Source organism: Meleagris gallopavo, chromosome 12 (genome assembly GCF_000146605.3).
Source record: "Meleagris gallopavo isolate NT-WF06-2002-E0010 breed Aviagen turkey brand Nicholas breeding stock chromosome 12, Turkey_5.1, whole genome shotgun sequence".
Lineage (NCBI taxonomy): Eukaryota > Metazoa > Chordata > Aves > Galliformes > Phasianidae > Meleagris > Meleagris gallopavo.
Genome location: NC_015022.2, coordinates 10,354,696 through 10,378,215, shown reverse-complemented (window position 1 = coordinate 10,378,215; position 23,520 = coordinate 10,354,696). Strand labels below are relative to the sequence as shown.

Below are 23,520 nucleotides of genomic sequence, written 5' to 3'. Positions count from 1 at the left end.
TTAGAGTTTGGAGTGTAATCAAAATATCTAATCCCTGTTTGATCTTTCCTTTCCTGCCTTACGAATTGGCATCATCGTCTTGAGGAGGTGCAGCAAGCTCTGGGAGGTCTCTCCCATGAAATGTGAAAATGTAACATTGCACTGAGTTATAGTGCGCTTTTGCGTAACTGTTACATTCACACAAGTGACACAGGGCTGTACTGGAAAGAGTTTATGCTCGTCAGCTCCATTATTGGATGTCCTCTGAATTATTGGCCAGAGGAGAGGCCAGGCACGTGGCTGCTGGGTGGTTTGGACAGTTCAGTGTTACCTCTTATTCCTTACAACAGTGGCTGGTTTCTCTAAGGCTAGTAGGACCGTCCACACCTAGCACCTCAGATCTCAGCTTCTTGTCCTGTCTTTTGTCTTCTCAGTCTTCTGCCACCTGTCTTCACTCCTGGAGCTGGCTCCTGTGTTTCGCTGGTGACTATGTGGTGATACAGTGAGTCAGTCTGCTTGTCTATGGAGAATTGGGCCATTGAAATGCCTTTCCCCCCCCCCCCCCCATTTAAGGGTAGTAAATCTTAAAAGATCTCTCTGAACATCGGTTTCTGTAATAGAGGCCTGTTGAGTCCAATCAGTTTAACTTCTAGGGTGCTAAAGTGTAAACCTGCAAAAAGCATAGTAAGAACTTCTCACCAATTGGCACTTTGTCTGCAGCAGCTGCGTGAGCAGTTGATCCATCATGCATGTTAACACCAGGCACTAATTTTAGACCATGGAACCTAAAGCTCAGTTCCCAGCTCTTGACTTGCTATAATTTACTCATGGCAAGCAGGGGAAAATGGTGCCTCCTTTGCTGGTCCAAAAAGTGTATTTATCTGCCTCCACTAGCAAAGTGTCTCCTGCCATGAGAGTGCGCTTGAATCAAATTGCTATGTAACACAAGACGTGATTTTTAATCCTATCTTAAAACCAATGTTTGGAATTATATTCCGTAAATGAAGCAAAAAGTCATTGAGTTGTATAGCATGGCTTATTCTTCTAGCATAAAAAGCCTAGCTAGAATATATTGAACTGATTTTGGTCGCGTCTGTTTGGTGTAAAGAAGCAGTAACCTAGGGCAGGGAGGATCAGCTCTCCTGCATGTACTCTTTGGTGATTTTGAAGGATGAATTTGCTGCCCCATAGATCCCACTAAAGGTTTGAAGTTCTACAGCAGAGTATTAATAAAGGATGTGGCCACAAGAAGGCTGTGTCACTGGGGATGTCTGTTGGCCTGATGTATCACCCATCGGTGCTTTGTCTGCATTTGGTAAATGGATGAGCTCCAGGCGTTGCGCTGAAGTAGCGCTGCCCAACTTAGTGGTGTTGATCCGGAGCTGAGTGGGATGAGTCTCTGGTTGTAGTCCAGCTGTTGGGGATTTAAAGCACAGCTCCAGCAGAAAGGGATTTGGAAAAAATACGTTAGGAACAGAATATATGTACCTGAGCACAGCCGGCTCACAGAGTGGCTGGAATATCAAACCGCTGATAGCAGCAGCTAAACAAGGGCAATCAGAACAGCTACGGTGATGTGAGCTCTCCTCTGGCTATGACAGCAGTGCTGTGCCCAGCTGGGGACTCATCCACTCCCATCAATAACTGTGTGATGACTGTCGGCATCGAGCCTGAGCCCAGTGGGAATGCTGGGAGAGAGCCGGGCCCTTCTGAGCTTGTTCTATCGCAGTCTGTAGAAAAAAAGTATTTTAGATTATCGCATTGCTTTAAACGTTTTTGGTAAGTGTTAATATACTTTTGGTGCGGTGGAAATAATTGACATATGGCTGTAAGATTTGCCATCTGTCCAGAGAGGATGAAATGCAATTAGTCCATGTAGTCCATTTATCAATCCATAAGTGGCAGTATTCACAGTCCTGGCAACTTCAATTGCTGACAGAATCAGCCCACCTGTCTGGCTGTGCTGTAGTCAATAAATAAATGGGATAGGGGGAAAGTGCCATTCAGCTTTGTCCTTCATCCTTGACAGAAGTTATTTAAGAAAACAAAGTCTGCACTGATGCGAAGGAGAAATGTTATGCCTTAGTTTTGGGAGATACTTTAGTTCTGGAGCCCTGTCAGTGGCTGTTCAGAACTTGGGTGAGTTCTGCAATGCACATCTAAAAAACCCGGGAGCTCCTCATCTGGTCTTAAGTCTTACCCAGCCACATCTTGGATAGGAAGCTCATAGCAAGAATGTGTGCTACCTTTTGTATATCTTGTGTATTTCCAGCCAGCCCACGCTAATTTCCCAGTCTGCTGATACAAGAATGCCATTTTTCACATTATTTGCATTATAACTCCTAGTTATGTAACCTGCATCACATGAAAAATGCTGATGCTTGAAGTGAAATCCTCGCAGAGCCCACACCTCACATAACCCTCACAGCCTGGGCAGCAGTCGGAGATGTCGAGGCCTTGGGAGTGGAGGGCTTTGCAAACAGGTGGCTGTCAGCTTCAGGAGTTGCTGGGGGAATCTTATCTCTGTACTGCCCACAGATATGTGCAGTTTGCTTTACTGCAGAGTTAGAAGGCTGTAGGGATTTAGTTTAGTGGGGATTTTGCTGATGTGCTGTTCCATTTTCTTTGTGGGAGGAGGAATAGTGTTTTTTTGTGTGTTTCTGTATACACTTCATTGCATATAACCTGCAGATTGTTCCTCAGAATGAGTCGTTCCTCCTCTCCGAGGCTTAGGAGATTTTCAAAGAATCCTCACTTCTGTGCTGGGCTTTTTTATACCAACGAATAAGTGTATTCCTGAGATCTGTTCTGTAAATCTGATGGCAGCAGATGGTGTTATATTGGCAGAGATTAAAATTATCAGTGAATAACATTAGCCTCTAAATGTTTGAAATTTCCTTTGTATTTTTAACTTGAAGTAGATAAAACATGCCATTAAGTGCTCTTGTTGGCTGCTGGTATGTAGGTTGCTCCAAAAGTAATGCCTCCTATTTATTTCCATGGAAACTGCAACAGATACAAAGAGCACAATAACACTGATAGAACAAATTCTCAGTTAACACTGTTTTTCAGCTTAGTCACCACCATTAGCTATGTGTTTTCATCAGCAGTGAACCAGAGCCTGCATGCCATGCTCGTAACAATCTGCACCAGCAGAGGTGACCTGCTGTCACTGTCGTCACTGCTGAAACACACCAACACCACCTGACTGTGCTTACATCCTCTGGTTGGTCCCCATAAATGTTTAGCAAGCGTCAGTGGATGTCAATGGGTGCATTTTTATTCTGCATTTAGTGGCACTCCTTTGCTCCATCCACACTTCCATGCCAGACATGTTCTGTCAGGTTGCCCCTCTGCTGCCATCTGTCCCACAGCAACAACATGGAATGGGATATTGGTGGGAAGGTTCTACCTCTGCTGCCAGCCCACCAAATCTCTGCCTCTGAGCATCATAAAATAGGAGCCATTACTTTCAGAGCAGCCTTTTTAAATGCGGTAGCTCTTAGAGCTGTTCTCCTATTCCTCAGAGGTGCTGCTATGTGCCAGCAGCAGACAAAGTATTACAGCTGTTGAAGCTATCCAATTAAAATTCCCAGGGAATAGCAATCTGCTCCACGTGGTCCAAACTCACAGAGCGTAGAATTGAGCTCACTGTGGCAGCACTTGTTCACGTCCAGGCCTTTGGGGGTTGTGAGTGTGGCAGACGTGCTTGCACTCAGAGCTGTCCTTTCCCCTTTTGAAATGCAGTCTGTGTGTTCCTGTCTGCATTTGGTGTTTTCTGTCCTTTGGATGGCTTAATCGAGGAGGAGGCTGGAACCGGGGATCTGTTTAAACACGGCACTGCTGTCACCAGGCCGCTGCTGTCAGCACAGGCAGGCTGAAACGTGTGCTGAAAACCTAGTGTGAGCACAGCTTTGCATCTCGCTAATCCTTTATTAGTGAATTGCTTATTAATTGCTTTTAATTTTTACATGCCTCAGCTTCATTAAAAGCACGTATCCTCGTCTTAAGCCATCCACTGACACTTTCTGTGTCCTCTAACAGAGCACCTAAGCCTGGGTAGTGCTGAGCCCCATGGTGCTGTGCCAGCAGCTCCGTGTACCTGCACAGGGCACAGCTGACCCCATGCCTGGCTGTGGGCAGGATGAGCCCGATCGCTTTCTCCTGGCGTTACGCTTGGTGGAGTTCCTGATTCGCTCCTTCAGGCGGTTGATCAGAAGGAGTTATCTGGCTTGTTCTTTAAACTGAACTGATAAGCTCCCCCTCGCAACCCTCCCTCTCCCCTGAGTGTAAGTGGAAGAAAAGCCTCAAGGGAGAGCGTTTGAATAGAGTATGGAAAAGGATATTGATAATTGTGTGTGTGGATTAGTGCAGAAAAGTGCTCTGCTCCAGGGATCTGCTTAGCGCCATGGTGTGTAAGGTGATGGAGATTTTAATCATGTTGTTTTGCAATAGTAAGGCTTTGATTATGCTACTGATTAAAATAAACTTTTTGGATTTGTTTGTGTGCAGATGAATGACCTCATCTGCCATTTAAATGGTTATGACAAGTAAAAGGAAAATGTCCTGAGCTTTAATCCTGATTATGAAGATGCTGCATTGCTGGTGGCAGTGGGTCTGCATGCTCAGATGCACTCAAGGTCTTTTGTTCCTATATTGCATTTGTAGATACCATGTATTTTGATCACATATCCTCTGACATTTAAACTTTCGTTTTTAAATGAACTGCAAACAGTGCACACAACCTGAAAATATCCTTAACTTTCTGCAACACAGAAGACATTGCAAAGAATTGATAACAATAATAGAAATGGAGGGATTTTCCTGCTGGTTTGCAAACACAAAGTTAGTTCCCATCTTGCTCCAAGCATTGTGTCGTTAGTTTCTCCTTCCTGATCTCACTGTGTTAATGTGAGGGAGGCATCAACACACATAGATGTGAGGAGGATGGGACAGTGTGTGGCAAGGCTGGGGTGTGCAGAGTCTTGTTTTCAGGTGCTACTCAAGAAAGCTGTTGCAGGGCCAGGCTGTGCTGTGCTGGCTTTGTTCTTGCCCAGCCTGAACCATATGGGATGCATTCCAGTGCGTGTTCACAGGTCTATGAGCTGTGAGGAGTGCATGTCTCCTGCTTGGGTGGGAGAAGTTGGCAGCAGGGCAGGCTGGCAGCCCCTCTGCCCTCCTACAGACATGTGGCTACCTGCTCCAGGATTTATGCTTCCAATTTCGGATCCCAGTCTATCACTGAAATATTACAGGTGAGTACTGTGCTCTGGAGGAGGCTATTCTGGAAGCATTGATACTGCTGGGGTTGAGGTGAGCCCTATGGATGTAATTTTAACCTATCCACAGGAATTTATAGGCTTTTGGGGAGGGGGGGTTGTTTATGTGCTGATGCTGCCTCATTCCTCAATGAGGGTAGGAGAGTTTGTTTCTAATCTGGCAAAGGGGATAAACAGAGTACTATTATTTCCTTTCCCTCCCCTCCCCCAATTTTGTTGGTTTTGAATTTATCCCTATGTACACTGGAGGCTGTGTAAACCTTTCCAGAAGTGCAGACTTACAGATTCTCTTTCTATGCCTTCTCAGGAAGAATCTCTGAAATAACAAGAATAACAACCAGTTTCACACACATGCCTATACTTGGTATTTTTTGTGTGATTTCTAATTTTAATTTTGTTTTTTAGAACAGTCTTAGCAATAGTGGAATAGTTCAGGATCCTTTCAGCTTCTGCCTCTTGTGTGTGTTTATTCAGTGAGTGTCTCAGAAGGCAAATAACTGCTTGGAGATAGCCCATAAGTAAAGTGTGAGCTTTTTCACTGTCCACCTTAAGCCTTTTCATTAATATATTGTCTTCATAAAGGCTTAATGATATTGTGAGCTCTTCCAGATGCTGCAGTGATTTTTGCACTGAGAGCTTTTGTCCTGAAGACTTATTCTTTTGGACTTACTCAGCTGCTAATCAAAAATGAGATTAATTAGCATCTGTGCTTTTGACAGAAAATTTCTCTTTAGCTAACTGATCTTTTTTCTTTTTTTCTTTCTTTCTTTCTTTTTTTTTTTTGTCTAAGTAACTGGAACTATTATGTTTCCTACACATGTAAGAAGCACTTTTGCTGATTACATTGTCTGTTGAAATAATAATGACTTTAAAAGATGGGAGCTAAAAAGGTGCCTTTCTTTTTCATGAATGTAATACATTTCTGCAGGTGAGCTGATACTGAACTAGTACAAAGTGAGCAATGAAGAATCATGCCAGTGCCATTTGAACAAGTTGCATGACCTCCCCCTCAGTTAGCACTGCTGCAGCAGGGAAGTAACAGCAGAGCAAAGCCTGGCTGCAGCTGTGCTCTGTTCATGCCGCCTGTCTCTCTGGGCCAGGTCACTCATCTGCCGCACACAGCAGATATCTTCTCTTCCCTTCTTCTCCTTGCCCTGTTTTGCTCAGGGCAAAACCTTCCGTCCTTCCAAGTAATTTTCGCTGTGGCAATAGCTGTGTGAGAAGGCCTGCTCCCATTTCAGGACCAACAGGAGCTGACCAGGTACAAGAACACCTCCTATTGCAGAGTGCCGGGCAGATATGGTTTGTGCAGGAGTTGAAACCTCTGTCAGCATCCCTCAGGTCTGCCGAGATCGCTAATTTTTACAATAGTTGCTTCTATTGAGCAGTGAATATTCATCTGTTGGGTTAGGCTTTTCCAGTCATGTGATAAAAAATTTCCCGAGTGGGAGATCTGCTATCAAACTGCCCTGTGATGTTAGCAGTAGTGAAGCTGCAGATGGGAAATGAGGCGAATTAATTTTATTTCCAGGCTTGCTACTGGCTCTGTTATCCCAGGATGCCATCTCATTCTTTATGGCTGCTTCCTCAGATGTAAAATGGAGCCATTACCACCTGCCTGCTCCGTGATACTGATTTTGCAGTCTTGCAAGTCAGAGCAGGCTCTGTGCTTCTGATGGCTATGAGTGCTGGCAGCCAGTGCCCGGCTTTCCGTGTTGCATCTGATGAAATTTGACTGACCTGAATTAATTAGCACATGCCAATTTGGGAGGGTAGAGAGCTGCCTGCTTTTGTAATGCTGGTTTGCTGCCATCACATCTGCAAAACATCCACACTTAGCTTTTGCCGCTGCTCTGCTCCATGCTGTGCTACCTGATGGTGATGCATGCTTGAAAATCCCAGCTGCTTTTGCATGGGCAGCTCTGGCTAGATTTGGACAACTGAATCTTGCAGAGGTGTGAAAACAGGCCCACCTTCTTAGTGAAGAATCTGACCCTCGCCTGACGCTGCTCAATGCCTTTCCCTTGTGAGGAGCTGTAGGCCACCATGAGGCCTCTTCTCTGAGCTGAACAAACCAAGTGCCATCAGCAGCTCCTCATGCATCTTGCCCTCGAGATTCTTCCTCATCCATACTGCCCGTTTTTAAGAAGCTGGAGCACCAGCATTTCCTGGTGGCTTTGGGGGCTGGTGCTGTCCTGGTCCCACAGGGCCTGGATGGGGACCATGGAAAACAGAACTCTTTGTTTTAGCAATGTTGCCTATTTTTGCATTGCATTAATAACCACATGTGGCACTCCATATTACACTCTGTGTAAATATATACGTATATAAGAGATTAGTTCATTTTATTACACTGTCATAAAGGCAGTAATAATGATGCTTGACCTAAATTACCATTGGCACAATGCTTATCATGCTGCATTTAGCAAATGTGTGTTTTTGCATCATGTTGCAGTGATGCAGAGTATGTATGTTACAGTATAGGATCTTATGTTCATACCTACTCCTGTTCCTTCTCAAAAGACCCTCATCTAATGTTTGTTAGAGCACATCGCTGCAGATCTGTCGCAGCTGTCAGGCAGTGTAAATCTCAGCATGTGCAGAAGGTGGCCTGTAGCAGGAAGCATCACATTCCAAAAACTGCTCTGCTGCATGGACTGGAGGCACATGCATCCTGCACCAGATGCGTTTTAAAGACACACACTCATATAATTTGCATGATTATTTATCAACTGTAAAGGAGCACTGCACCTTGCACTGCTATGGTTGCAGTTACTGAGCTCTAGAGCCTTCGTTCTTTTGCTTTTATAATGCCTATGAAAAGATTAGCAGCATATTTCTTAGATAATGGGGAACTATTGCTTTTTACATTAAATTTGTCTCATGTGGCACAAGATAGATGTTAAAAGTCAACTAAAATAGATAAGACCATGGTTTGAAAATTATAATCGTATTTATAGAACATGCTGGCCACCTTTAATAATACAGTTTATCAAAGTGCATTCTCTATTTTAATCTGCATTATTAAACAAAGAATCATTGGATGTAATTTGGACCTCCACTTGCTGGATTTCAAGCTGCTTTACTCCAAATGGTGGATGTTAATGTCAAGTTGATTTTTTTTTAATTTTTTTTTTTCCCTTAAAGAGAAATGTATTTAATCAGTCATTAACAATTTTGTTTAAAATTCATGAGAGTTTTAAACATTCATAAGTTCCCTTTGTCTCTTGATTTATGTCTCTCATCTCAGCTGCCTGGTGGAGCAGCTCTCCTCACCTGCATGTTCCCATTGCCACCAGGTTACAGGGGCTCGTGCACCAAACAAGTGTCAAGTTAGCATTGTAGCTATTGGATATCTCCACATTTACTTTGAATGGTTGCTGCTGCAGTGAGGCCAGGCATAATTTTAGCAGTGTTTTCTGGTACTGTTAAGGTGACTTAACAGAAATGTGTTTATAAAGTTGCTTATGGGTTGGGTTTCTATGAAGGAAAAGTCTGAAACTCCTTAAACTTCAGGCTGCGATATATAGGTCAGATTACTATCAGTAAAAACAATAGAATCTGCTAAAAATATACAGCTGAGTAGAAGGCTAAATTCTAAATTATCATCCACTCAGGGGACGTGTATATTATTAGAGTAAAGGAATAAATGGCTTGGGGGAAACCTCCCTTCCCTGCATTCCTTATTGCAAACAGACCCATGGCCTCCAAGGACGTTATACTGCTAATCCCATATAACGTGTGATGGAAGTGTTAAAAAAGTGTTACAGAGCTCTGCCCTGCTTTCCTCCCAGGCAGGAACAGCAGTGATGGTAGCGTTGGAAATGGGAGGCAGATTCCCATTGTGGCTGGTGAGGAAGAGGTACAGTACCTGAGGTTCCTCCATAGTTGTAACATAGCAGTCCCTTTGTAATTTAAATTGATTTTGCTGAAGTATTTCACGCAGTTCAGCATGCTTTCTATCCAGAAACGTGCATGGCAGCCCCTGGAAAATGTAAAACCTTACATATGTCTTGCAAGGAAAAAAAAATCATGTCATTTTCTCCCTTCTGGGGCCTTATAGGGCTTTGCAAGATTACAGTGTTGGTGAGCTACTCCCCTCAATTTTAATTCATGTGTAATGATCGAGAATGTGTGTGCTGGTTTGTGCTGTTCCTACATGCAGTACCTGAAGTTTTTGTGTTTTAAAAAGAGGTGGATTTAAAAGCAGCTGAGAAAAAAATTGAATGAAAACATAGTTCCAAAATGACAGGACTGAGAATAATTTAAGAGATTTATTTGTATGGGTGGGAAAGAGTAAAGTGTGAAGACATGTCTCTGGCCTTTCACTTACCTGCCTTCATTTGCTTTGTGTGTGGATGAGGTAAATATTTTGGGGAGTTAACAGTGGTGGACTCTATTGTAATACAATTGCTTTTGAATATTGTCAAAATTCTGTCAAGTTCAACTATCAATGATAAAACATTTTGTATGTACTGAGAATATATTGAACAGTGCACTTAATATATACCATTATATGCTGTAGCTTTTAAGAACAAAAAGCATAAATATATATAGGTATTTAATATATGTATTTATATAAACAGCATATCTTGATTTGCAGTTCACTTCTAAACTTGGCCTAAAGGTATGACTTGAAAATGATTGAGTTTTGCTGCCTGTAAGTGATGTTAATTGTGCTCTAGAAGCCTTGATGTGTGTTGTGCCTTGTCCTTCCAGCCCTGCATCTGCTCTGCTGTTGTTTGTGGTTTGGGTTGCCTGTGTGTAGGGCAGAAAACACCGGGTATGAGGCATTCCTCATGGTACGTAGGGATGGGATGAAGGAGGCCACACCTCACCCAATGCAGTCATGTGCTGGCAGGCAGCATGGGGCCTGGGACCTGTTTCATTCCCCCCTTACTGCTCATGCTGATTAACTGCCCACAGAGTAGTGCAGTTTTAATGATAAGGACTTCAATGTTTCAGTAATTATACTGTGCCTTTGCTTTGCTAGCATCGTTAGCACCTCTGCAGAGCAATCCTGGCCCCAAGCATGCTCACAGCAGTGAGCAGGAGAGCCAGCTGTGTGGGGTTTCTTGGTGCTTTTGGCAGAATGTGTGGATGTGGGAAGAGTGAGCACATGTGAGCATCCCTTCCTGGAGATAAGTATTTTGAGGAAAATTTGGGTTACAAAGTCATAGTAACACAAGGAAGAAAAGTTAGCTTTGTGCTGCCTGGTCAAGTCTGGGCTTCTGGGACATTTCATCTTCTGCAGACTCATGCATCCATTTCTCCTGTCCCTCCCTATTCTAGAGAACAGCCCATCTTCACCACCAGAGCCCATGTCTTCCAAATTGACCCCAGCACGAAGAAGAACTGGGTCCCCGCAAGCAAGCAGGCTGTAACTGTTTCCTACTTCTATGACAGCACGAGAAACAGCTATCGGATTATCAGTGTGGATGGAGCCAAGGTAGGAGGCTAATGGTATCCCAGTGTGTTTTCTGTGTGGAGAGCATCATGGCTGTCAGCCATGGCTGGTAGTAGATGTAGATGAGCTGCATTAAACACGTAAGTTGATAAATACTTGGCTTTTTCTATATATAATCCATTGTGGACACTCGTAGTGACAATTGAAAAGACAGCGACTTAAAAGTGATTTTTCCCAAATGAATTGACTCAGACAGGATTTTATCTCTGATTAATTTGACTTCATGGTCTTAATGTGCCAAGGGCTTAAACTGCCAACACTTTGTAGCACAGTGCTTAAACCCACGTCCTGTGCTAGGTAGATAACACTGAGGTCTCTTTGGTGAAAAAACATTCTTTTTAAGGAGAACAAGGAGATAGATATGTGCAGACTAGGGCTTTTGATTTAAATGCCAAGTACATATTCCATTTTGCATGGTTGAAATGTTTACAGGTTAGCACTTAATTTTCTACAGCTTTTCTACTGGAGTTCATCAGCGTTGAGTGACAAATTAAGCATGAAGATGTTTTCCCCACACATGGGCTTTTTTTTCCTGACTTTGTTTTACATCCCCAAACAGTGTTCTGAAGTATTTCCTGCAAAAATCTTCATCACTTGAGTTGACAACTGCTGTAATACCTTTTGTGCCTTCTTTTATCAATTTTTACCCCCCCCAGATTAACTTGTGAGGTGACTCCTTTTCCCTAGCAGTCTACAGAAGTGTAAGTTAAAACATTCCAATCTTGCACAAAAATCGTTATTTTTTGCAGGAGTGCAAAATGTAGAATAAGAAGACAAATTTACAGCCTGTTTACACATGTTCCTGCTCGGATGAGGGTGTTGAAATATTACTCTTCTGGGAGAGAGCTACCTCAGAAATCGTCCCTTAATAACCCGTTTATATTTGTCACTCTTATTTAAAATGTTTGTTTTTCCAAACACCCTCTGTGCTGTATTTGGTTATATAGTGGCTTATAAATCAGCCAAAGCACCTGTTTAAATTGATGGTGATGTTCATTGACATCGGTAGAGCACTAATGCATGGCCATCGTTATGCTGTTCATGCTGGTATGCTCACCTCCAGGCTCCAGCAGCTGGGCTGGTGCCACATCCTGTGGCCTGTGTGGTTTGTGGGTGTGCACACATGCGTTATGAGAGATTAATGAAAAGCCAGTAATTACTGTGCATGTAGGGTGAAGCCATGTGCCTGCAGCTGGAGCATCCTACCCAGGGCTGCAGACTGGATGGGTTTCAGAACCCCTTCATCTGTCTAAAAGGCACTATCCAAAAGGAAACAGCCCCTTGTTTGAGCATGCCCTAGAATTAAAATTTTCCCCTGGGGCTTCCCAAGCAAGGATCAATTGCTCATCACATGAATTATTCCTCTTGTATTGAACCCGTGCTGATTAAGGAGCAGGTTAAGAAGAAACGCTGCCTGCACACTCGCCTCTGGAGAGTCCCATTTCCCAGCCTGTCCATTTAAGAGTGCTGATGTGGAAAAAGAAGGGTGTTTGTACCAGCTAACGATAAAAGTTACTCTTCTCCCTCACACAACTACTGCTTAGCGTTGTGACCTACTTTCATCTCCCAAAGTGAAGCCCGGTAGGTCTGTGAGGAAGAGTAAAGGCAGCATTGGTTGGCTCTGTCCTGCTTACATGTAACTTATTAGAATAGTCTTCGTGTGTTGGCAAGTATCAGGCAGATTAGCATCGCTGCAGGCAAAATTATCCCTCTTTTAATGACAGAAAACTGAAGCTCAAGGGAAAGAAGTGATTGGACCTAGAGGGAAGGTGTGGATGAAGGACACATATCTCCAACAGCTCACCATCCTTGGATGCAAAGTGCCTGTTCTAGCAGTTTTAGACAAACATGTGATGCACGCTGACTTGCAGGGAAATGTCATTTAAATCCAGAATGCAGAACAACACAGGGCTGCCGAAGCCTGCTGGCCTTGCTGCCATGCAGAATGCAAGGCCGGCTGCACAGCCAGCCCAGAGCAGGCTGAGCACTCCTCGGAAGCACTGCCAGCCTGGCAGGCCGTGCCCAGTGCAAACCACTTCAATTTCTAAGCCTGGAAGAGAACAGGTTTTATAATTCCTATATCTTCTACACAAAAAGAGATGCTGTGGACAGTAGAAAACAATTTACAGCAAATGATTTCATAGATACCATAAACACTTGCACTCCATGATGTTAACTGAGATACCATTGCCAAACAAGTGAATAGATTAGCCTATCTTTTAATTGCATTATAATTGACTTGTATGTTGTCTAGAAAACAATTTCATCATGATGTTTTAAGAAGTTTCTTACCAGAGGCTGTTTGCAGCATAATGAATGCTGAAGGAAGTGGTACAGTAAAATGCAAGAGCACACACCGATCTGGAGTTAATGAGGCAGCCGAGAGACATTGCTGTATGAAAGTCCGCAGCTTTGTGAGCAAAAGCCAAACCTGTTGAAAAATGACAAAATACAGCAATGATGCAGGGAGAACATGAGCTCAGAAGTGTCTGGTTGCTGTGTAGTGTGTGGGGGAAGCTGCATGCAAGGCCCCTCATTAAAAATGACCTACATTATGCTGCAATGTAGAGGCAGAAAAGAGGTTGGAAAGCATGCAAATTGCTCAGACTGGTATCTTCCAGCATCTGCTGGAATGATGTGTAGTAGTGCCCCTATTGGTGGGTTTGTTTTCGCTTGTTTTGAATTGGAAATATGTATTATCCAGGCCATATAGATGAGGGAGAGGATATGGAACTTGTTTCCATATAGAATTTGAGAAAGAAATATAATCCTTGTTGGACCTCAGAAGCAAACTTCTGTCCTCATTTTCAAACATTCTGATGTTACATGCCTACAAAACCTGTGATTGTGACAGTATTCTTTTCATCTTTAGAGAAATAAGTTGTTAACGAAGGACATAAAGCTGTCTTAAAGATTAATAACCAGCAATTAACTCTGTAGGGGCATTTTGAGACTGCTGGAGCCAAGTAAACTGTTGCAGTGAGAGCCACATCAGGTGGCAGTCTGAAATTGTTTGTGGGATCTTTAATCAGGTGATTAGGAAAAAAATAAAGTAAAATAAAATTGGAGTTGAAGACTAATGGATTGCAAGAGTAGTTTTGGTAAATGTATGATAGGGAAAGAGAGGCTTTGTTTCAGAGAAAATAGATGTTGACTGATGCTCATTCCCATTTGCTAGATGATTTAAAAGAGTTTACTACCTAACAATTGCCTTGAAGATGGAAGATAGTGAGGTTGGGCATAATTTTGCTAAAGTGTTGAAAAGAGAACAAGAAAAATTACTGAGCTAGAAAAACAAAGTAAGTAGGTCTGTTTCTGAAGTAAATTGCAATTATTAAGAATGAGAGTATGGGCCAAATTTTGCCAATCAGTATTCACATACTGTTCCCCAAAGTGAATCCAGTTTGTAATACAGTATGATGAAGCTGTTTAGTTGTTAGGTGTTTTGTGTTCTGGTTGTTACAGTACCCTCACAAAAAGGTCTGTCTGGGTGCATTGTACCAGGGAGGTCTGGTGTGATTTGGAGGGCAGAATCCGAACCCCAGCAGCATTTGGCAGCAGATATTTGGGGCAGTAGGAATGGATGATGTGTAAATCTGCTAATATTTGGTATATTTCTGGCTTTCTCAGTTCCTGTACCAGTCCTAATTGCTACCCACCTCTTCATGATGACGCTTTCTCTGTTCCCATGAATGGAGGCAGGGCATCTTCTGCACAATTATTGGCAATTCTGAGTTCTACCAGTTCTGTACTCAGAGATTCAAAACAAATTATTTTCTTTGCCCATGGAAATGAAATTATTTTTAGTCTTAGTTGTTAAAAATACTCTAGGGTACTTTGCCAAAAGGTGACTCTTAGATTAGAGGAGCTTCCCTTCATAGGAAAGAAATTGTGGGGTATGGTAGCAGAGATGAAATTCCTTCATCTGGCAAGTTTCTTTGTGTGTTTTTTCTTTCATTGATGTAATTTCAGCCATTAAACCAATATCAACTCTTGTTCAGGAAAAGCCTACCAAGTAATTTAAATCTTACAAACTTGGATCTGAATTGAACAAAGGCTTCCAGCAGTCTGTGCATTGCAGCAGCTCTGCACTGCTGTGGTAGCTTTTAACTGTGCCTTCCAGACCTCATGGATGTGACTTGTGTTGGAGAAGGATCAGAACAACTGCAGCACCTCTTGTCACATTCAGAGCAGATGTGCTGTTCCGTGGCAGGGCGAGTGTGGCCTCGCAGCACTACTCCACTGTAAGCAGATAATGGTTGTCATAATTTCATAGTGAAATGATAGGAGGATGTTTTACTGCCTTGGGTAGAAAAGATAATGGGAGGAAAAAGAACAATGAAAGTGACCTTAGAAAGTGAAGTGTTGTCTTTTCTTCCTTTCAGTGGGTGTAGAGAAATCCTTAATAAAATGCAGTGATTTTTCAAAGGTGTGGGTGAGCAAATATGTGTTTTGTCAAAGAGACAGAAGTTCCTTTATTTCCCATTTGGCCTGCCCTAGTTTTAGTGCTGTGACTGCCTTTGAGCTGTGCCGTGTGCTGCCCGGGGCTGGGCGGGCTGCCCGGTGCCTGATGCTCCTTGCCTTGTTGCTCTGCTGGCAGCAGCACTGCTGTTCCCAGAGAGATCCTGCTGGTAACATCTGGTTAATTTAGCAGAAAATACTTACTCCAGCTTCACAAGACTTTTTTTCACCACACAGTAACTGAGATGGAGATTTCTTCCCCTCCTTCCCCCCCTCTCCCTCCCAAGACTTTTCCTGTTGTGTTCTTCATGCCTTTCATCCCATTTCTTCCAGGGTTCTTCTCTGGTTGTCTCAGGACTGTCCACCATAGAATGGAGGGGCATGAGCTTAGTATTACTTACGCTTCTGTTACTGAAAACCAATGAGAAAAGGCCCTTTCAATAAAAAGGCAGTGTGACACTCATGGCTGTGTAATGAGCCCCAAAAGTGACCCAGCTCCAAAGGAAAGGCAGTAGGAAGATGAACAGGCCTTGAGCACTCGGAGGCTGAGTGAGGCTGTGTTTTTGATCCAGAAACCTTCTTATGCCAATAGATCCCCACTACTGAGCTAGCTTTCTGCTATAATACAGAGAAATGAGCCTATGTGATGGCTTTCATCTTCTCTTTACCCCTATCATGGTATGTTAAGTATTTCACAAACTATTGGAACCATCTTCAACATGGTTATTAGCACTAGACATTATACTGGAGCCATAACAGAGTAATTGCAACAAATGGAACTGATTAACCCCCCACATCAAAAGAGCATCTTTTGAAATATGAAAACACAGCATAAAATATAATTTTAATGCACAATCCTGTTTTCCAGTGTGCATATTTTGTATATATGTATAACAAACATCTCCCTGTTTCTATGCTAGTATGATGACTGGTAAGTAAAAACATTAGTTGTGGCTTTATAATATTTAAATATGGAAAATATAATGTAGACAAGTACTTTTCCACTGAGACAGACTAACTACCAACCTGTGTGTATGTGTTAAACTTCTGCAAATCCATATTAGAGCCTTTACGATGATCTGATGCCATTTTATCTACTGCTTGGTAAGGCAGCTGCAGTGGGGCTTCTCCTACTTCAGTCTTCTGAGTAGAAGTTGGAGTGGGTGCTCATCTACCAGGCAGGTTCTAGCACCAACAGTGCTGCACAGAGTGCTTTGGAATTGATACTTGAAGAGTCTCTGACTGCTTCTTGCTGCCCCTTTTGGGCTTGTTGTTGCTGTAAATAATGAGATTGGATGGAGCTGTTCTTTGAGAAGCAGCTGCTCTGTTTGTAGTGATGTGCTCCTTGGTTGTGTGTGAAGAGCAGATTACAAGCAGGGAAACATCTGTCCTGCCCTGGGTCATAATTCACCAGGCTCACCTAAGCTGTGACTTCTCATTCAGTGAAACAAATTAATATTTTTTCCATGCTGGTTTTAACTTCTGTTTCCCAATTTCAGTTGATGTAACAGAGCTGTCAGGTGAGCAGGGCTTCTAGATGTATGGCGTCACTCTGAAGGGCTCTAGGGGCGACTCTCAATTTAAGGGAATCTTTCCACCATACAGGAGGTGCAACTCATTCAGCCTGTGGAGTAGCATGGAGAAGTGTGACTTTCCTGGTAATACCAGGAAAATGCTTCTGATAATCTGTCAGGCAGTAAGCTGGCAGCTAAAGCTGGGCAGATGCAAATAGAAAATAAAATACACATTTTAAAGATAAATAGTTGCATGTAGCCAATGCACTGAGGTGTGCAATGGATCCTTCTGCTGCAAAATCCAAGGCTTCCTGTTCTTCTCAAAGAAATTTTGAAGTAACAGTGAATGAAATTAAGGGAAAATGACAGTCCCCAGTGATCTTTAAATATTCATGTTATCTGTGTTGTGGTGTACTTGTGGTTTTGTTTCTCTCTAGACATTAAAATAACTTGAGAATATTTCCTTTGAAGTTTGGTGGTGAGGAAGAACAGCATAAAGGAGATGCAGAACTGCCAGCCAGGCGTGGGACTGCCCGCATGCATCATGCTTTATTTGCTCAAGGTGATATCATATTCAGAAATTCAGGCAAAGAGGAGGTGCGGGATCTTATAACTGAGGAGATGATATGTAGCCTGGAGTTGTGTCTGCAGAAGTTTCCAGCCATTGCTGATGCTGGTCGAGGTGGTAGAGAAGGTAACATGGGGTGCACTTGTGCAAGTGGGGCCGTGAATGTTCAGAGGGAAATACTGAGTAACTGCAGCAGTTATTTCTGAATTGCTGATAGCAGTGGAGATGAACTGGGAATGGAGGGAAACATTAAAAAGGTTTGTGCAAACAAGACCCAGGGCTGCAAGTGAAAGAGAGCTTGTCAAATGCTGGGAAATGGAGCAAAGTAAATACTGTGGATATGGTGGGAAATGTGGTGAGTCCCTTGAGACTGAATCAGTCAGAAGTCCTGAGCATCTGCGGAGGATGGGATTTGGGTAAAGCTGTACAGCTTGCATCACTGAAGTGTTTCTATTATTAATCTCTTTCCAAGTTATTACACTTGAAATGTGAAAAATCCTTTGCTCTGGATTGTTTCTGGAAGGAAGTCTTCCATAAGCCAGTTAGTGAGCTCAGGAGAGCAGAAAACAGAGTGCCAACAACTGAATCTTTCCCCAAAGAATGGGAAGCACACCTGCTGCTGTTTGACCCTGCCTGGCAGGTGGAGTGCATGGAGCCACCAGCTCTATGAAGAGACCACACAACTGAACCAGCGCTGCAGAAATCTATTCATAAATGCAATTTATGGGGGAAAAAAAAAAACTTCCCAGAGGATTTCTGGTTGCACCGGCAAATATGGAACCTTCCTTCTTGGATAGGTTTTCCCTTTTTATAACCTCTCCTTAAAGTTTCTTGGTAAAGCTCTGTTTCAGGTCATGATCTTTGATCTTAACAGAGCTTTTGAAGAATCTTTAAAAAAATATGACGGGGAAATGATCCATAATTGTGATGAGGTGATAAGGTAAAAAACAAGATTTCTAGTATCATCATCACAGGCACAACATGGAAGATTTTGCAGATGCTTTCCCTTATCTTTTTGGTTTCATTAGTTAAGCAAAGCAAAACTCTTGGAGTAGGCATATTTTTACATTCCAAAAGCTTTCACACTTGCTCACCAAAGCTCAGGGGGCATGGTGTTGCTCAGCTTAGGTACAGGCTTCGCAGTGTGCTTTTTCTTCCAAGAAATTTGCAAAGGGGGGTTGAGGAACATAGTGCCCAGGGATGAGCTGAACACCTGTGTTATCTACTCAAGTTTTCCCCAGCTTTCATCCCAGAAGGACTTCTTGATTTGTTGCAGAATTATCAGGACAAGTTATCAAGTTATTTGTTGCACATTTATCAGGAATTGCAATGAACACAGCTCTGCTTAGCAGTTGGTTGACTGATTCGAAATTTTTAGTCCCTCTTGTTGTCGTTGTTGTTTTTAAGTTCAGCTACCAAAAGTAACAAATCATTTCTATAAGCTGTGCTTTATGGAGCTCTAAGGAATGCTTTTCCCATGAAACAGCTGCATCCATTATTTGTTCCCTTCTTCTTGCTGTAGTGCCAGGGGTACCTAATACCTGAATACCTGCGTTCACTGGTACTATAGTTGTTATAGGGAAAACCAGGAGTAGTATAAAAGACTGTCAACTACTTAATAGTAGATAATTTACAAAGCTGATTCTCTTTGGATTCTCTAACTCCACCTTCCTTCATTTTCTAGCAGCAAAATAAGTCATCAGGCATCTCTGAGGATGCAGGAGGGTTGTTATTTTATGTTATTCCACGGCTACTTCATATCTTCAGTTAGGTTAGAATATTGAGTGTTGCAGGACCTGATTGCACCTGTTGTGCTGTCTTCTAACAGTAACTTCATCTGGGTGCTTCAGAAGATGTCAAGCAGGTTCTGCCATATGCCAAGAGTAACGTACTCTTGGTTGTTCCTCATTCCAAAAGGCAGTTTTTTCCAGATTTCAGAGAGGCAGTGGTACCTGTCTTACTGACGCCTGCTCACTGGGGTGTATATGTTGCCATTCAGAACAGAGGAGTCTTTAAGGATGGCCACAGTCTTGTATCCTACCCATGTCATACTGCTCACGTCCTGCAGCCCTGCTCCAGGCTGCTGGCTTCTGCCTCTCAGACATCATCTCAACCTTGTCTTTAAAAGCAGTGTTGGTCATCTTTTTTTTGTTTGGCCCATTCAGTTTCTGCATCTTTAACTATAACTACCTTCTGCTGGCGTTTCTGTGATGTGTATGTGCTGGAACAACTTGAGGTCCTGGGATAAGTCCTGTTTGAGCTCTGCACAGGGCCTTCAGGCTGAAGAGAGGAAATGAGGCTATGGTGCAGCTTCAAGGGTGCAAACAGAGGTGTGCTTAAATGCTTCATGTACGGATTCGATTATGCTTATCTAAAATCCCCCAAAGTACAAATGTGAGACAACTATGTATTTTTTGCTGCACCTCATTGTAAGTAATGCAGCCTTCTCCCTCACCCAATTTGTAGTCACCAGGAAGAAATAATGCCTTTGCTGAATTCTTCTTCATCTCTGGAAAGTTAGAAATGTTACCTGGAAATAACACACAGGCTTATCAGGTTGTATATTTTATGAAATTTTGCATGAAATTCCTGGGTGACAATTTGTTCCAGAGCAGAGAGGCTGGGAAGCAGTGCTGTAGCTTTGCTTCAAGAAGCAGCTGCTGGTGCTGAGCAGGGTGGTGGGTGGATGTGTGTGCTATGCTGAAAAGGAAAAGAAATTCTCGTCAGATGTCAAAGCAAAAATAGGAGACTTTAGAGATTTAGACTGGGTGGAGGAGGTGGGAAACCAGCTCTGCAGAGATGTTAATTACTTCAGGAAGAAAAAGAGCACAATGGAGTAGGTGTAGCAGGAGGTTTACTTAATAGAATTCACATCACTGTGAACCCACTTTTGTTGCATTTAGACAGGTTCACAATAAGGACTTTACAACAGAAATAGTTTAGTAGAGGAAAAACAGTTATTAGTCTTTTTATTAGGGGGGAGGGCATTTTTTACATATTTTCTCATACAGGAGGCCAAGAGCTACTTCTACCTATATGTCATGCATTGCTTTGGATTTGTTGTGTTACGGGGTTAAAAATGCACAGCCCTGGGGTTGCAGAGTGGATCTGGAGGGAAAAGAGAGATAAGTGCAACTGCAGAAATGGCCCTTATTCCCACAGAGCCAACAATGGCAGCGTGTGAGGGTTGTCATCACTGTGAGTCCCTTTCCATACTTGCTTTCTTAGCATTGTGTGTTATGGATGCTTCTGAAATCTATGTCTGGGTGGCATAGCTACAGCCCTGGTTGCCTGGCTGACCTGGCAGCTGTCCCCTGTCCATTGCTGCATCCCCCCCTGTTGCATATAAGTGATGGAGCAGAGCAGGAAGAAAGGCAGAACAGACACATTCAGTGTTCTTCTTGGCATGTTTCTGGTGCCCCCAGTCTGCTCAGGTGAAGTCCCAGGTCTGTCCCAGGTGTATGTCCCACACATCTCTGTGTGGGAGATACAGCAGATAAGGCGAAATTCAAATGTATAGATGCTGCTGATAGTCTTCCTTTCAGTCTTCCTTTCAGTCTTCCTTTCAGTCTTCCTTTCAGTCTTCCTTTCAGTCTTCCTTTCAGTCTTCCTTTCAGTCTCCTTTCAGTCTTCCTTTCAGTCTTCCTTTCAGTCTTCCTTTCAGTCTTCCTTTCAGTCTTCCTTTCAGTCTTCCTTTCAGTCTTCCTTTCAGTCTTTCAGTCTTTCAGTCTTTCAGTCTAGACCCTTCTACAAAGTCTTAGTAGAAGGGATGAGGGGAGAGATTTCTACTGGCCCTGATTTGTTAGACAGCTGTAATTAAGTCTTCTACATTACAAGTTTATTTTTTGGTCAAGGGCTGTTCTTTTTTCATCCCAGTTTCTTGTTGTGAGTTTGTCTTGATCCCGTTTGGAAGGTAGGCTCTGGAGGGGACTCCCTTTTTACCTTTTGCTAGCCCTATCATGGCTAATGGCATGAGTGCGTGTGTGTGCTGTCTTTGTAAGCTGGAGCAGAGATGATTTGATGTTGTGGGTCACAGGTGAGTGGTTCATTTCTGCAATGAAGTGTGAACATGGTGGTTTAGGCTCTGCATTACAGTAGCTTTTTTGTTTTCTTTAGAAGGAGGTGAAGAGCTCTAAGCCCCACACCGAGGTTAGCACCTTCCTCATTATGTCATTTCACTCATGTAATATACAGTTTCTGCTTTCTTAGATCAGTGATTTATTGGCCAAAAGACATTACGTTTCAGTCTAGCCATCAGCAAAGGATGGTAGCTAGTGAAGATAAGTGCAAATCATGGCAGTGTAGGTGGATAAATTCCACAAGGGAGTTGCTGAACATGTGAGATAGCGGGAGAATTTCTCTGCAAACCTGTCCCTCTCCCTTGGTCTTCACATCCGGGTTCACGAGTGCTTCTGATTCACATTGGCTTGATGAGCTGGAAGAACCTGCTGAGCCTGTGATAGCTGCAGCCCAAGGACTGGCAGCTCCCTGCCCTCATCAATTCTGTTTTTAGATTGAGATACGTCTTTACTGAAGATTAGCAGCCTGGTGGGTTGAGGAAATTAAATTTCACAGGGGCTGCAAACTGGAAAGCACATATTGAGAGGTGTGAAAATGAAATGGGGAGGTTTTAATGTAGTGACTTCTTAATGAGGAGATACTATGCCCTTGAGTCTTAGGGCTTTTCTGGAGGTGAATTTGCTTCAGAACAGCAGGTGATGTGAATTTAAAGAGGAATAATTCTGGAATTTCCCAATCTGGTGAACTGGGACTTTGGTCCCAGAATAAAGAATGAGATTATTTCTGTCCCATTTCTGATTTGATTTAATGCAGTTCTAGAACTTAAAATTGGCTAGTCTAGCAATCCCACAGCTCTTACTTTGGTCTGTTCCCAGGTAGAGAGGTGTTTGCCTCTGTGGGTGGGTATCCCAGCCAAGGAAATGTCCTGGTGCTGCTCAGGGCAGCATGTTGGTGGCTCTGCCAGATGTTCGCAGCCATTGGCTCTCTCCTCCTGGGGCTGAGCCTGCTCCCATCTATGCTGCTGCTTCTGGAAACGTAGCATGATGCCAAGGATGTCCCAAGCTGCTGGTAGCCCCTGCCTGCTCCAGCACTGTTCTGCATGTGCACGTGTTCACCTCACCTTATCTTGAGAAAATGCCTTTCAGGAAACACATCCATGTGATGTGGTGATAATGGGGAGTTTGGGAAGGACCCTTTAAATGCACTAAGCGTCCCCCATGATAAAAGGTGGCTGTGTGTACATATGCCATGCATATATCATGAGCAATTTGAGCTGCCAGTGCAGTTTTTTTTTTCTACCCAGGTTATCTTGTGACCTCTCTGCTTGTTTTATTTGGCAACTTCTCTCTTTGGGAAGGCTGTGGGGTGGGTGTGTTTCAGCCTGTGAGAGCTCTGCCCTGCACAAGCTTATTTGCTTACTTCTATCTGATGAATTTGCCCAGTGTGTGTTCCTAAACGTCTCGAATCATTTCTGGTTGATGGAGTGCTACCTTGTACTGTAAAAATTATTCAGTATCATCTTTAAATAAAAATATAGATCTGTCACGATTGTTTTTCTCCCAAAGGAAGTGAAATTAGCCTGAGATTTTGTTTGGCTTGTGTGGACGTAGCAGGAATGTTTGCCATCTGATGTGCTGGCATGTAGATGAGAGCAAAGGCAGATTTTTTTTAACCACAGTAAGACAGCTCCACCAGTGTGATGAATGAGTTTATTATTCTGTAAGGTGCTTATTACATTATGCTCCTCTTTGCCTTTGTCTGCGAGGAGAACCCATTAACAGCTTCAGGGACTGATGGCAGCTCATTAGAACTGTTTGTCTATGAAGCCATTAACCTGGATGACAGTCCCTGCATTTATTTGGGGTTTTGATGCGGTCAGAATTCCATCGTATGTGTTATAGGAATGAGGGCCAATGCAAAGCTGCTTCGTAAGAGTCCATTTGAATGATGAGTGGACTCTTCTTATAGGACTGCGGTCCTATGGGAAACCTTCCCACAGTGCTGTGGGTTTGGCTGGGATAGAGTTGATTTTCTTTGTAGAAGCCTGTATGGCGCTGTGTTTTGGATTCTTCATAAAATTAGTGTTGATCACGGGTACCTCATGGCGCTGTGTTGTGTTCCCCTTCTCCTGACTGTTTCCATGCAGCTCTGAGTTGCTCTCTCAGCTTTTTTCTCAGGTTTTCACTTGTATGTGGTGTCTGGGGCATCTGACTGACAGAGGAGGGCTTTAAA

General features: G+C 43.1%; 1 protein-coding gene across 1 annotated transcript in view; it reads left to right on the top strand.

Annotated features, from left to right (window-relative positions):
- The first annotated feature begins 221 nt into the window (after window positions 1–221).
- The window catches only part of HOMER2 (homer scaffold protein 2), a 39,151-nt gene continuing 15,852 nt past the window's right edge, over window positions 222–23,520 (top strand). The window contains exons 1-2 of the mRNA XM_010717453.2: window positions 222–481; window positions 10,551–10,707. Coding sequence (XP_010715755.1) covers window positions 237–481; window positions 10,551–10,707 — 402 coding nt within the window. The 5' untranslated portion in view covers window positions 222–236. The remainder of the gene's footprint in view (window positions 482–10,550; window positions 10,708–23,520) is intronic.